Below are 14,171 nucleotides of genomic sequence, written 5' to 3'. Positions count from 1 at the left end.
TAAATGAGTGCATATGCGAGAAAGAGAGAGTCTACATAAGTATGAACTCGTATGTATTCCTAAGCAAGTTATTTTATCCCACATTTTTATGGGTCATTATTTTTATTTGGCGGGATTTTGTGTGTGCAAAACATTGTCTAGGTTGTAGGCATGAAGAAGTTGTCCAAAGTGGATCACACATGGATGCAGACACATTTCGTTTTCACCGTTTGCAATGCATGGAACTTTTAGAAAAGCCTTGTAATAAAATCGTACGGCAAACACCAGGTGTAAAACTGTTTATTTGTAAGTTTTTAATTCAATAAACAATTCTATGAATAACCAGTAAGGAAAGGCAAAAGTCGGGCGGCGCCGACTTTACAATACCCTACACCTACCCTATAGGTAGCGTTGTGCAAAATTTTAGCAAAATTGATCAAAAAATGCGCTTGCAGTGGCTGTAGAAGTGAAAATCGGCGATATACATACATGACAGCTATATCTATATCTGAAGCGATTATTACGAAATTCACCAATAATGTAGAGAGTCATAAGAAAATCTTTCCTGCCAAATTTCGAGAGAATCGGTTAACAAATGACATTTTATTGCAGTATTACTGCAAATCGGACGAACATATATATGGGGCTATATCGAAATCTGAAACGATTTTTTCCAATTTCAATAGACTTTGTCTCTAGACCGAAAAACATGCCCAAACCAAATTTGAAGACGATCGGATGAAAATTGCGACCTGTAGTTTGTACACAAATTAACATGGACAGACAGACAGACGGACATAGCTAAATCGAATCAGAAAGTGATTCTGAGTCGATCGGTATACTTATCAATGGATGTAGCTCTCTTCCTTTTGGGTGTTACAAACTAATTCACTAAGTTATAATACCCTGTACCACAGTAGTGGTGTAGGGTATAATTCGATAAAGAAAAAATTGGCAATATTCCTACAAACATTCCTTTCAGATACAGAAAGAAACTTTAAGTGTATCAATAATCAAGCAAACTCCATATAAAAACCGTCGGCCTACGTAATTTTAAAAGAACCTATTAAATGTAAAACTGTCCAACGATTTCATTGAAAATGTCAGATTTTTAGTTTAAAAGATAAAATCGTTCAAAATTTACCTATTTTCAGAAAAACATAGTTTTTAAGTAATTTAGTTTGATTTCAAGTATAAAACTAAATTTTCTATTGAAAAAATAATAATAACACCTTTGAATTTCTCCAGGTATTTCAGCTTTGATGGAAAATAAAAAAATTTGCCCCTTTTACCCCCGCCATATATCAAAATACGCTCTTTGAGTCCCTTAACGTGATTCAAAAATGTTTAGCTGGCAGTACTCGCCCCATTTTCATTTAAAAGAAAAAATTTTAAAAATACATGGTTCAAGAAATCCTCCTATTCTGATTGAATAAGAAGAGGAAAACTTAGGGAGGGGGAATTTAGAATTTTCGAAAACAACTGTTTTTTTAAGTGGCAGTCTGTCATCTGACTCACATAGACGTTTCCGTCCACTGCGATATCACAGGAACAGGAGAAGGAATATGCCTTCTAGTTCCTACCGTTGAACCATCCAGACCGATTTTAAAAGCCCAACAATTTGCGAATGTTCATATCCGCTAAATTAGACAGGTTCTCAAAGAAATGAGAATCTGAAGTGGAACTCCTTCTGACTGCTAGTGCGGGCCACACACAGAGGGTGTTATTTAGTCTCTTCTTCTTTGATGTTCTCACAGCTTCTGCAAAATTCGTTACTGGCAACCTTCAGTCTGTCAGCATGTTTTCAGATTAGACAGCGACTTTTCACGATTGACACAATGACTGAGACGTCTGTTCTAGCCAGCGACAGAAAGCTCTTCAAGTTTACATTAGGCCACATAGTTTGGAATGCTCACAGCCCCCATACGGCTCCGAACGTTGTGCCACTTAGGGACATCTCTTTATGCATATGGGTCTAAGAATATTAAAATATGAACCACATATTATTATGCCTATGTATATTCATACATGCGGTGCATATTTTAATATTCTCAGACTCAGTGTATACCTATGTATATTCTTATGGAGGCCACTGTAGCGCAGAGGTTAGCATATCCGCCTATGATGCTAACTCCTGTTGGGACCATCAGAAAAAAAATTTTCAGCTGTGGTTATTCCCTCCTAATGCTGGTAGCAATTGTGAGTTACTATGCTATGTAAAAACTTCTCTCCGAAGAGGTGCCGCACTGTAGCACGCCGTTCGGTCTCGGCTATAAAAGAAGGACCCTTATAACTGAGCTTTAACATGAATCGGACTGCACTCATTGTCTTTTATTGTTAATAAAACTGAAAAACTTATGAAAACCTGCCGGGGAACATGTCACATATAGCATCATAGGCACTCAGTAATTATGTAAGATCTAGCTCCGATCCAAATCGGTCTATAATCTGATATAGCTCCCATATAAACCGATCTCCCGATTTGAACTCTTGAGCCCCTGGATGCCGCAATTTTTGTCCGATTTGCCTCACATTTTGCAGATAGTGCTTTGATATGACTTCCAACAACTGTGCCAAGTACGGCCCAATCGCTTTATAACCTGATATAGCTCCCATATGAATCGATCTCCCGATTTAACTTCTTGAGTCGTTGCAAGCCGCTATTTCTGTCCGATTTGGCTGAAATTTTGCATGTAGTGTTCTGTTACGACTTCCAACAACTGTGCCAAATACGACTAAAATCAGTTTATAACCTGATATAGCTCCCATGTAAACCGGTCTGTCGATCATCCTTGTTCGTTTCTTAGAAGCTTTAATTGTTGCAGGTTTGACAGAAGTTTGGTATGTAGGAACAAATTATGCCCTACAACTAAATTTATTTTGCATATATTTTTAGCAGAATCTATGATGGTGGGTTCCCAAGATTCGGCCCGGCCGAACTTTACAAGCTTTTACTTTTTGAGAAAAAAAATGAGAATTTAGATATAGAATTTTGGAATTGAGGGAAACATTTTAGTTTTTTATTTAAAGGTTATGTGGCAGTTGATAACAAAGTTGAAGGGCTAGTAAATATTTGACGTTTGGGTGTGGTGAATAAAATAACCTGGCCCAGGGACTGACAAAAGTTTTGACAGAGAGACGTAAATTTTGCCGTTTATAGATCAAAGTTGCATGTTTCTATTTGTGAAAACACATGCCTAATTCAATATGCCTGCTGCGATTACAGGCCGCCAGGATTCACTAATAGAAGGTTAGGTCACATGCAAAAACACAAAGTGGATAGGCCCCATAAACATCATTAAGGATGTCAAATCTGACGATTGAAAATGTCATCATATAGGAGAAAACGTAAACAAAGAATGAATGTAAAAAGAGAACAAGTTGACATCCTCAATGCCAAGTACTGCCAAATATTAAAAAAAAAAGTATATCGGCTGATCGCTTGGCTTAACCTTATTCAGTGAATCCTGACAGGCCGCTTACACATATTTATTTATTTATAATGTAATGATAGTAATGTTGAAACTTTTACTAACAATGACACTGCTATTTAAACCTTGATGATAAATCCTTCTCTTCTGAAAGAAATTAGAATATCTTTCTCTGCTGATTTGTTTATTAAAGATATTTCCTAACGTTGTTTGATTGAACGTCGTCGCCATAGTGAATTGATATCAATTGGCACACATCCAAACGATACTTGAGGTGGAATTCCTCACAGGACGGCGTATAATTCGGTGATACATGAGTGAATACCTCATAAATGTCGCTAGCTTTAGTGGTTGAACCGCGAGGTTCAAACCCACGCAATCATCACCATTATGCATACCACTTCTGGGTTTCAAAGAAATAAAGTTTTTCCTTATCTATTGCATGTTTTGTAGTTGCCGAATTTAAAATGAATGTGATCCCAAAAAAAAAAAAAAATGGAATAGTGCATTTAAAAGAGGAATTATTTCTTTTATTTGTCAATGGCCAAACAATTTCTGATCACTACGACACACACACACGCAAAATAAATGAAGTCAATCACGTTTAGAAAAACGGGAATATTTTCAAAATCTGTTCGTTCACAATAATATAACAAAAGGCACAACACAGCGTCAAACAATAAATCATTTGTGAGTGAGTTTAGATTTTAGGTAGAAAAACAAAAGCACCAACACAAATACTGATGCGAATGTATAAACACTCTAGATGGGATATGATGTGGCGCAACATTGAAAGGAAATGATGGAGCATGGATTATCTGGAGGGGCGTAATTGATAGCCCTTTTCAGAATGCCTTTAGAGCGAAGGCCTTTCGAAAATATAGTTTTAATAGTCACCACCGTAGGACGGGAGTATGTATAAATTCTTAGTCATAAAAATCTACGACGATCTAGTCACGTCCATCTATCGGTCCGTCTGTCTTTTGAAATCAAGCTGTAGTCTTTAAAAAGCCCCAAAGACTGGCCTTCAGTTTTTTTTACGATCGGTCCAGCACATTGTATTCTTGGTTCTTTTGCTAGACAAATTGTCGGTAAAGGACTGCTGTCAATAAACTTGATTAACCCGAAGCGTTTTGGGTCAACACAGCCCGAGTTAAGGGTGTGGGCTACGAACGCTCTTTTAACAATGTAGAAGCAGATGAGTACAGCTTTAGGTATCATAACAGGACACATAGGAGTTCACTTATGCAAGATTGGTGCGGCAATTATTAGCATGTATAGGGCATGTGGGGAATATTATTCGACGTTGGAGCATTTCCTATGTAATTTTTCGGTCTAACCTAACCTAATCTAGCCGAAATATGGTACAGTGAGTTGTTTTCTACTATAACAAATCCTTCAAATCCTGAACATGGTGTAGGTCGTACAGTATTTGGATATAGTTGCCATAAAGACCAAACCATTGATTTACCTCCTGAACAAATATATATACTAATTTTGCACGATATCGCTGAAATTTGTAATTCAGTAATTTCTGATAGGTCTAGTGAGGACAATATATCGATAAAGATGCCATGACCCATGAATTCATTAATAGTCAATTTTTCATTGTATTTTCCCATTAACATTCCATTAAGGAGAGGGGATTCCTTTTTTATGCCGAGTCCGAACGACGTACCGAATAGCGACACCAATTGGTAGAAAAGTTTTAACATGGCAGGATGCCTAACAGATGAAGCCAACATTAGTAAGGTGATAACCCTTTTTTCTGAGGTCCACACCGGTATTTGAACCCAGGCATTCGGCGTCATAGGCGGATATGAAAACCTCTGCGCCAGAAGAGAAGAATTTTCGAACGTTTTTACACACTCAACTAATTTTGTAACATTAACTAATTTTGTAACATTTTTTACTCTGACTACTACTGAGGCGAAGTTAGTAGGAACATTTTTTTGTTTTAAGAATATGTCTTACGTTGCGACAATTTTTGACATTCTCCACGGTCCAATGAAACCACCGGCACATAATCAACACCAAACAATGACTTTTTGGGGGTGCAATGGCATTTCTGATTTTGGCTACTCATCAACCTAATACTACAATTTTGAAAACATAAAGTTTTAGACAAAAAAACCATAACCCTTAACAAAGAAATTTTTAAATATAAACTTTTTTTTATTTTACGGTGCGACAAATTTTTTTTGTCTCAAATGCCGTTGGGATTCATATTCGTCTATTTAAAATAAAATTTGAAATGAAACCATGCATCGAAAAGGACCAAGACAATATACCTACATACATACAGTGTCGTGCAAAACAAAAGCAACGCTTTTTCATATTGATGAAAATAGTCCTAAAATATGATTTATGCATTATGTACATACAAAGTTTTAAAACCATTTCACTTGACGTACTAAAGGGTGATTTTTTAAGAGCTATAGGAAAGTTGTGCAAAAAAACTTTAAATTCAGAAAATGCCGGAAATCTTTATTTGTATTGACAGTACGGTCCATATAAGTTAATGTTTGAATATTATTTCATGCAAATCTTGACCGTGGCTGCGCCTCAAATGGCCCATCCACTTAGTTCAATTTTGGCATACTCTTTCCAACATTTAAGTCGGTGTTTCACGAATAAATGCTTTAATGTTGTATTCCAATGCATCAATTGAACAACATAGCTATTTACAAAGCGGGAAAATTTTTATAGAGATGCAAACTTCCATTGGCGTAGAAGTCCACTAGTAATTTTCATTGATCTGTGTTAAGTACACAGTCAACAATAATAATTTCATTTCAGATATTAAAAGGATTGCTTTTATTTTGCCCTACACTGTATGTATATAGCCAACATCTTCAACAATAAAGTTTCGCAAAATCCATTTTATTTATTCTACAATTTCTTAGTTCCGCCAAAGTCCATTTTTATTACTCATTCACTACCAATTGTACCAAAGTGTAGCTAAAATAAAATCTTCGTTAAATTTATTTGCCCCATTTGTCACAAATACTTTCAAATAGAGTTAATATGTAGGTACTCATGAAGATATAGTTTTTATGAGCAAATAAATCTATTTCCTGTTTAAAAACGAAAGAAATGTTTTTTTCAACAATAAAGTACAATTAATAAAATAATAAATCTCCATTGATTGCAATTGCGGCAGTAAAGCTCGATATCTCTTGCAAATTTTCGGTAGCCAACACATGGGGACAAAAGTCCACACATTCATTTGGCCAAACTTTCATTGAAATTCGACGTTGCAATTTCGAAATAAATGCGTATTGTGATGGAACAGACGATTTAAACCGTCACAATTTGGTGCGGTTTATGGACTGGTGGCACCATTGGACCGTACTTCTTCAAAGATGATACCAATCGTAACGTTACTGTGAATGGTGGCGCTATGAGATGAGATGATTTCAAACTTTTTTTGCCCAAAATGCAAGAGCTTTTCATGCGGTTTCAATTAGACGGTGCCACATGCCACACAACACGCGTAACAATGGACTTATTGAGAGGCGAGTGCAGTGAACATTTTATTTCACGTTCGGGACCGGCCAATTGGCCGCCTAGATGGTGCGATTAAACGCCTTTAGACTATTTTTTGTGGCGCTATGTTAAAGCTCATGTCTATACAGACAAGCCCGCTTCAATTGACGCATTGGAAGGCAACATTGAAGCATCTATTTGCGAAACACCGGCCGAAATGTTGGAAGGAGTATGCTAAAATTGGACTAAGTGGATGGACCATTTGAGGCGCAGTCATGGTCAAAATAATCTTCAAACATTAAATTATTTGGACCGTACAATCGATTTAAATAAAGATTTCATACATATTTCTGAATTTTGTGTTTTTTTTTTTAATTTTTCTATAACTCTTAAAAAATCACCCTTTAATATAAATAAACCAGAACCAATCTCTTCCAATTTAAATGAGATGCGTCAATAGACCTCATAAGTCAACGTCCCAGGGACAGGCGGACGGAAATGGCTAGATAAATCCGGAAGTTATTTTCACAGATTAGTCGATAAATCTATATCGGCTCCGGATATATCTTTATCGGAATTGCGGATATGGAACGTACACATGAACAAAGGTGCACGGTTGGGCTTTATTTGGGGTAATAGGACACCATCATTTAGCGCACTTTCTCCTATGACAAGGCCTGCTAGAAGGCCATTCATTTCACGAATCTCACCAGTGGTCAAAGAAGCACATGCACATACGAAAGCAAACTCTCCATTGCAAAAATACAACACAAATACAAGGAAACACCAATACGCGGAAACGAGCCAAAACCCCAAAAAACGCGTCAATGTGGATCACACACACACACACAACCCTACGAACAGAAAAACTTACACAACCAAATACTGAAAAATTGAAGCGAGACGAACAAATGTGGAGGTTGGAGAAGAAGCACAAACAAGCAACGCGTCCCATTTCGGCCTGCGTCAATGTGGCAAAAGTGGTCGCGCGCATTTTTTGACCGATGAGTGTAATCACTTTTAAGAAAAAATTTAATAAAAACAAAAAGCGGCAAACACTTACATTTCTTCTTATTCTGCTTTTCTAATAGGCCTTTAAATGGTTGCGTTGGGACAGTACAAAAACACAAAGGTCACACTTTTTGTGACTATGTTTTCCAATCGACTTCTTAAGTGGATCACTGTTCTTTCGTTCTTTTTGTTGCTTCACTTTGCCGACGACGCTCTCACTTATTACCGGTTTCTTGTCTTGCTCTCTTGTGGTTTATTGTTGTTATTCCTATTCTGGTTTTGCAACAACTGACGACGCGAATAATTATTTAGATTCGTTTAGAGTTTATTACTTTTATTTATTCTGGAGACACGGCGGCATCAATATATTGGAAATGTTCGAATAAGTGCAACAACACACAATAGCACACCGCATTACTTCTATTCCTCCTTTTCTGTTACTTTTCCTTCTGCTGCTTATCTTCTTCTTCTTCCTTGCTGTCTAGTTAATAACGTTTGATTATTACGTTCTTCTTCATTATTGGTTTCTCCTCCATTCCTTTCTTAACACACACACACACGCATATGAATATATGTACATAACTACTGCTGCGGCATCAATGTGAACGAACGTACGAAGAAAAATGTTTTTCCTTGAATTCTTCACAAGCACAATCACTGTGTAACACTGTACTTTCTTTTATTATTTTATGCTATGATTGTAACCAAGTCACGATTTTACATCCTTGTGTAGTTTTTATACTTTTACATTGATATGTAATGTAATAAAATTTAATAATTTTCCTCATAAGCGAGACGAAAACGAATTTTTTCACGAAACGAAAGCACACGAAAACGAGATTTTACGAATGGACTGAGAAGCCGGGCAGTGTCAATAACGGCGTCGAAGTAAACTGGTCATAAAACACAGGGCGACACAATAATAATAAACAATTTGCATGTTTTTAGGACTAGAACCCATGGTAAAATTAAGAGGCAGTGTCATTGGCACAACACCAAAAAGATTACCCCAACGAAATCAATACATTGATTGGCTAATCCATAACTTAAAGTGGCTTTAGAAATAAACTATGTTTTAGAACTTATTTTCTAAATAGCGTCATGTCGCTGTGCCAATACAAATTTCGCTTCAATTTATTGCCAATGTAATTAAATGATTACGAAATGGCCACAAATCAACTCTGCTTCAATGCTGTTGTCTTTGTTATGTGTGGTTGTTTGACTTTTGATTGTGTTCTGGCAAAGAATACAGTCCGTCAGATTTCGCAATAATTTAGTAAGCATTTTCGCTGCGAATGAAGTCAGTACTAGGGTTATGAGGAAAATGTTAAACCATGTTTCCACTAGAGCCCAAATCCACTTGATTTGAGATAATCTCCAAAACGCGTTTCCATTAAGATTTATGCGGTTTTTATTTGTCAACAGTGACGTTTTTGATAGCGTTTTTATTGTGATTAGCATTTTTATTGTGTACAGTATATAAATACATTGTAGTCAGCAAATAAGTTTGTGAAACAATTTTATTAAATTACTGCTGCATTTTAAAATCTCAACATGATACAATTAGAAAGTAGCTTCATAAGCGCAACAAAAAAAATCTGCCCCAACGCAACCACCTTGAGTGGAAAATACCATATATTGAACAGTTGAAGTGGTTTGTTTTACAACTTATCTTCAAATGGGTTTAATTTTTGAATTTTCATCATTACAACACTGCTTTGTTGCTTATGAATACACGATCAAATAGAACACGTTTTATAGATTTAAAAAAAATCACAGCTGTGTTATCGATCCTTCGAGATTTAAATTTACTGCAAAATAAAAATAAAAAAATTTTACTCAGCTGTTCACATGACCTCACCTTACAAGTGCATCCTGTAATCTCAATAGGAAATTGTCAGATGTAAAGAAAAAGTGCTGCTCAAAAATCCCAATAATAACCGGTATTCAATGCAAACGCAGTGTTGCATTTTAATTTGAAAGAAGATTGGCTGCAAATCTCCTCAAATAAGTAGATTTGTTCACATTGAAAATGTATGGGAAACCTCGTTGCAAAATATGAGATTTCCGAAATCTCGGCCCAAATCTAAATCTGCTCCAAGTGGAAACATGGGTTTAGCGACATGTCGCTACACTAAAACAAATTTCGCTTTAATTAACTGCAAATGTCAAGGCGGGTTTAACAAGGCGGTCTCACGCGACCAGCTTTTAACAGCTTAACGTATTAAGATGTCCGATTTTTATTTTCATTCGATTTGTTGTTATCTCCTTTCTCTCATATTCTCCGCTCATGTACGCACACGTACGCACACAATCTTTGTATGTGTTGGCAAAACGTCGATCAGCTTGATGACGGATTACTCCATATGATTTGTGGTTGTTGTACAAATGAGACCACCTTAAATTGTTCCACCATGTGCAAATGTAATTAATTGCTGACGAAGTGGGCCACAAGCAACTCCACGCATCCGATATCGAGCGAGTTTTAGTTCGAAGATTAATCTATTTGGCAGGATTCACTAATAGAAGGTTAGGTCACATGCAAAAACACAAAGTGGATAGGCCCCATAAACATCATTAAGGATGTCAAATCTGACGATTGAAAATATCATCATATAGGAGAAAACGTAAACAAAGAATGAATGTAAAAAGAGAACAAGTTGACATCCTCAATGCCAAGTACTGCCAAATATTAAAAAAAAGTATATCGGCTGATCGCTTGGCTTAACCTTATTCAGTGAATCCTGGATGACGGCTTAAGCATAGTACTGAGTTTATTCGCAGCGAAAATGCCTATTAAACTATTGCGAAATTCGACGGACTTTTTTTTTGCTAGAACACAAACAAAAGTGAAACAACAATACATAACAAAGACAACAGCATTGAAACAAAGTTCATTTTGGCTATTTCGTGAGTATTTATTTACATTAGCATTTAATTGATGCGAAATTTCTACTGACATATCGTATTGTCGCTACTTTTGGGTCGTAGTATAAACATGATATTACAGCGTGACATTGAAATCATTGGATTTTTTCTGGCTTCATTGCAAGAAAATTATTGCTTTGATAATATTTTGCGTCACGTAATAGATTTATTTATACAAAATAATGCTTAATTTGTATAAATGAGTACTTTATCACCAAAAAAGGATAGCAGATTGGCCAAAAGAATACATAATTTTTATTACAATGTGTTTGCTGCTGAAAATTTCTCTTGATGTGCATATTGGGCCTTAAGATCAGTATGTACCAGTAGCAAAATTTTTGTTACCACAAAGGCTGGTACTACGTTTTTTTTTTTGGCAAAAATTTCCCGAAATCGTTCTTTTAGTGGTTTGACAAGGCTACCACATTTTATTTTTTTTTTTTTGGTTTCTTTGGCCAAAATGTTGCCATTTACATATAAAAATTAATATGGCACCAATTAATTTATCAGCTGCATACGTGAGTGTGTACACACAAATGTGAATGTGTGGCCCGTTCTCAAATTCATACATGTGGTTGTAATTTCAACCAAAACCCACACCTTCGAAATGTATAAATACACAAAACTGAGTGCAGCTTTAATTAAATTTTGTAGTATTTTCATTTTTATAAGGCAAATAGGCACAAGTTTCCAAAAGCCTTTGCCAGCATTTTCCACTTGTTTCAAAATAATGTTGTTGTAATTGCATGACCGAAAGCAAAACACTAGTTTTCACAATCGTTATTACTTCGTACAGATTCATTGCAATAGCTTGCTATGAAAGCAGGATTCACTCAACAAGCTTTAGCCAAGTGATCAGCTGAATTTTTTTTATTAAGCTTGTCAAACAGGATTCACTAATAGAAGGTTAGGTCACATGCAAAAACATAAAGTGGATAGGCCCCATAAACATCATTAAGGATGTCAAATCTGACGATTGAAAATGTCATCATATAGGAGAAAACCTAAACAAAGAATGAATGTAAAAAGAGAACAAGTTGACATCCTCAATGCCAAGTACTGCCAAATATTAAAAAAAAAGTATATCGGCTGATCGCTTGGCTTAACCTTATTCAGTGAATCCTGCTTGTCAAATTTGTCCTTAGTTACGTTTTTCTTACTTGCATGCAATGTACGTTTGTTCATATTCAATTTCAAATTGAATTAATAATATACACAAAATTGCAACATTTTAAACCGTATTTGGAAAAATAAGCTTGGATGTGCAATATGCTGAATTTTGTAAGAGAAAAACATTTTTACTGACATTTGTTTCATTCAGGATTCACTAACATTAAAATCTGCCGATTGAAAATGTCATTAATAGGAGAAAACGTAAACAAAGAATGAATGTACAAAGAGAACAAGTTGATATCCTCAATGCCAAGTGCTGTCAAAAAATTGAAAAATTTTATGTTGGACATATACTTTGTGGCTATTGTACAAATGAGGCCACCTTTAATTGTTTCGCCATATAGTGAATCCTGTAATTTAATTAAAAGTATTACATTACGTCATTGAGATATTTGTAGTGTTTCAAAAAAGTAATCGTGAAAAACATGTGTGTTTCAACTGTGAAAATCGAACATCAGGATTCACTAATAGAAGGTTAGGTCACATGCAAAAACACAAAGTGGATAGGCCCCATAAACATCATTAAGGATTCAGTGAATCCTGATCGAACATTGTGTTAGCCAAATAACCTGAATTTCATAAAACAGCTGTTCGATGCTGCAAATTTCTGCTGGGAAAAAATCTCCAGTAGAAATTTGCAAACCCTCAAATACCAAACACTCAAAATTGTGCTCGCTCTCATGCACTCTCCCGCTCTCTTTACAAATTTTTGAGTACGCGAACACAAATCTTGTATCTTAATACCAGCCCTATTTTACTTAATTTACATTATTTATCGTTCAACAAATCTCGTACAGATATCAATACCCATCTCTGGACGATTTGCATTGCTCTTGACATATGTTATTTCCCTTTTCGTAAACAAACTGATTTTGTTTTATATTTCGTAAAGCCAGTTGCAGTTTTTAAGGAAAGATAATTTTAAAAATGAGTTCTCAAGCACCACAAAAAATACAATTGCCCGATGAGGATTTGGATTGGATCCAAATGCGGATGGAAACAGGCCCAGTATTTCCAGAAACCACGAAAGAAAAAATGATGCGTAAAATAAAGGAAAACCCCCTAGTGCCAATTGGTAAGGCGCAAATCAACTTATATAAGAAACATTAATACAAAACATGTTCATACATTTAATTCATGACCGGTTACATTGCAGGATGCGTAGCAACAGGATGTGCATTATGTTACGGGCTGTACAACTTCCGTACCGGCAATCGTAGAATGTCACAGATGATGATGAGGGCTCGTATTGCAGCCCAAGGATTCACCGTGTTAGCCTTGATTGGAGGGGTCGTTATGACCTATGGGAAGAACGATAAGTGAAGAAAATCCTTTATGACATCATTCTGTATAAAATGTCGCAGTTTTTAAACACTTGCAATCATTTGTGTTTGATGTTGAATTGATGTACATATTTTTAAGTAGAGAGCGAATAGTAGGTTTTCTATAAACTTTTGTTACAATTACAACAAATAAATAAGGAATGTAACCGCAAGTAGTTTTTCAATGAAGGCATAATGTAGTCTAAATACCTTTATAGCGAAAAGAAAAACGCATTTATTCCGTTAAATATGTAGATAATTGTTAAGTTATTTAGGGATGACATCAGCGCTCTCTTTTGCATTTGCTTAGATCAATTAAAATACCCATTACCATTTCTCAGATTCCTTCTTTGGCCGCTTTACCTTATACTCCTTTACGCTAGGGATCGAAATCGTCTAATTTATAACATACACTACCACTGTGCAAGAGGTTCTTATAACTTAGCGCATTTGTTTATAAATATACGGACGACTCGGAATTACTTTCCGATTCTATCTTATTTGTACTCATGTCCATCTGTCCATGTTAATTTGTAACAAAAGCAGAGATCACAATTTTTAATGCGATCGTCTTGAAATTTTTCACAGACTTTTTGGCGCCTAATCAAAATGGAAGAAAAAGGTTTGGATTTAGATTACCTAACACATATAAAAATGTTTTTCAATTCCATGGCGTGTGTGGGACTTTTTTGCTCAGTCCTTGCTTCAATACGAGAGTATAGTCGCACTGAATATGTCGCAAGGTGTTGTACGTAGCAGTGTGTTGTACACTGAGGCGGCAGCCCTTGCCGATGAAGGATTTCATCGGGTCAATCCGGTACCTACAACCGGCTGGTTT

General features: G+C 35.9%; 2 protein-coding genes across 2 annotated transcripts in view; one reads left to right on the top strand and one right to left on the bottom strand.

The window, feature by feature from the left end:
• Window positions 1–8,670, bottom strand: part of LOC106092834 (mucin-2) — a 33,143-nt gene extending 24,473 nt beyond the window's left edge. The window contains exon 1 of the mRNA XM_013259762.2: window positions 7,963–8,670. The gene's annotated coding sequence lies outside the window, so the exon portion shown is untranslated. The remainder of the gene's footprint in view (window positions 1–7,962) is intronic.
• Window positions 8,671–12,860: 4,190 nt separating this feature from the next.
• LOC106092833 (HIG1 domain family member 2A, mitochondrial) lies at window positions 12,861–13,506 on the top strand. Its single transcript, XM_013259761.2, has 2 exons — window positions 12,861–13,086; window positions 13,168–13,506. The coding sequence occupies exons 1-2, from the start codon at window positions 12,939–12,941 to the stop codon at window positions 13,332–13,334; spliced, it is 315 nt and encodes a 104-aa protein (XP_013115215.1). The 5' UTR covers window positions 12,861–12,938; the 3' UTR covers window positions 13,335–13,506.
• The last annotated feature ends 665 nt before the right edge of the window (window positions 13,507–14,171 follow it).

Source organism: Stomoxys calcitrans, chromosome 4 (assembly GCF_963082655.1).
Source record: "Stomoxys calcitrans chromosome 4, idStoCalc2.1, whole genome shotgun sequence".
NCBI classification, from domain to species: Eukaryota; Metazoa; Arthropoda; class Insecta; order Diptera; family Muscidae; genus Stomoxys; species Stomoxys calcitrans.
Note: the sequence above shows the minus strand (reverse complement) of the source record. Positions and strands in the feature narration are given on the sequence as shown.

What these genes read in the sequence shown, in the direction of transcription:
- LOC106092833 (XM_013259761.2), top strand. Translation starts at nt 12,939, where the DNA reads ATGAGTTCTCAAGCACCACAAAAAATACAATTGCCCGATGAGGATTTG. An exon ending in AAACCCCCTAGTGCCAATTG is followed by an intron (nt 13,087 to 13,167) that starts GTAAGGCGCAAA and finishes GTTACATTGCAG; the next exon opens with GATGCGTAGCAACAGGATGT.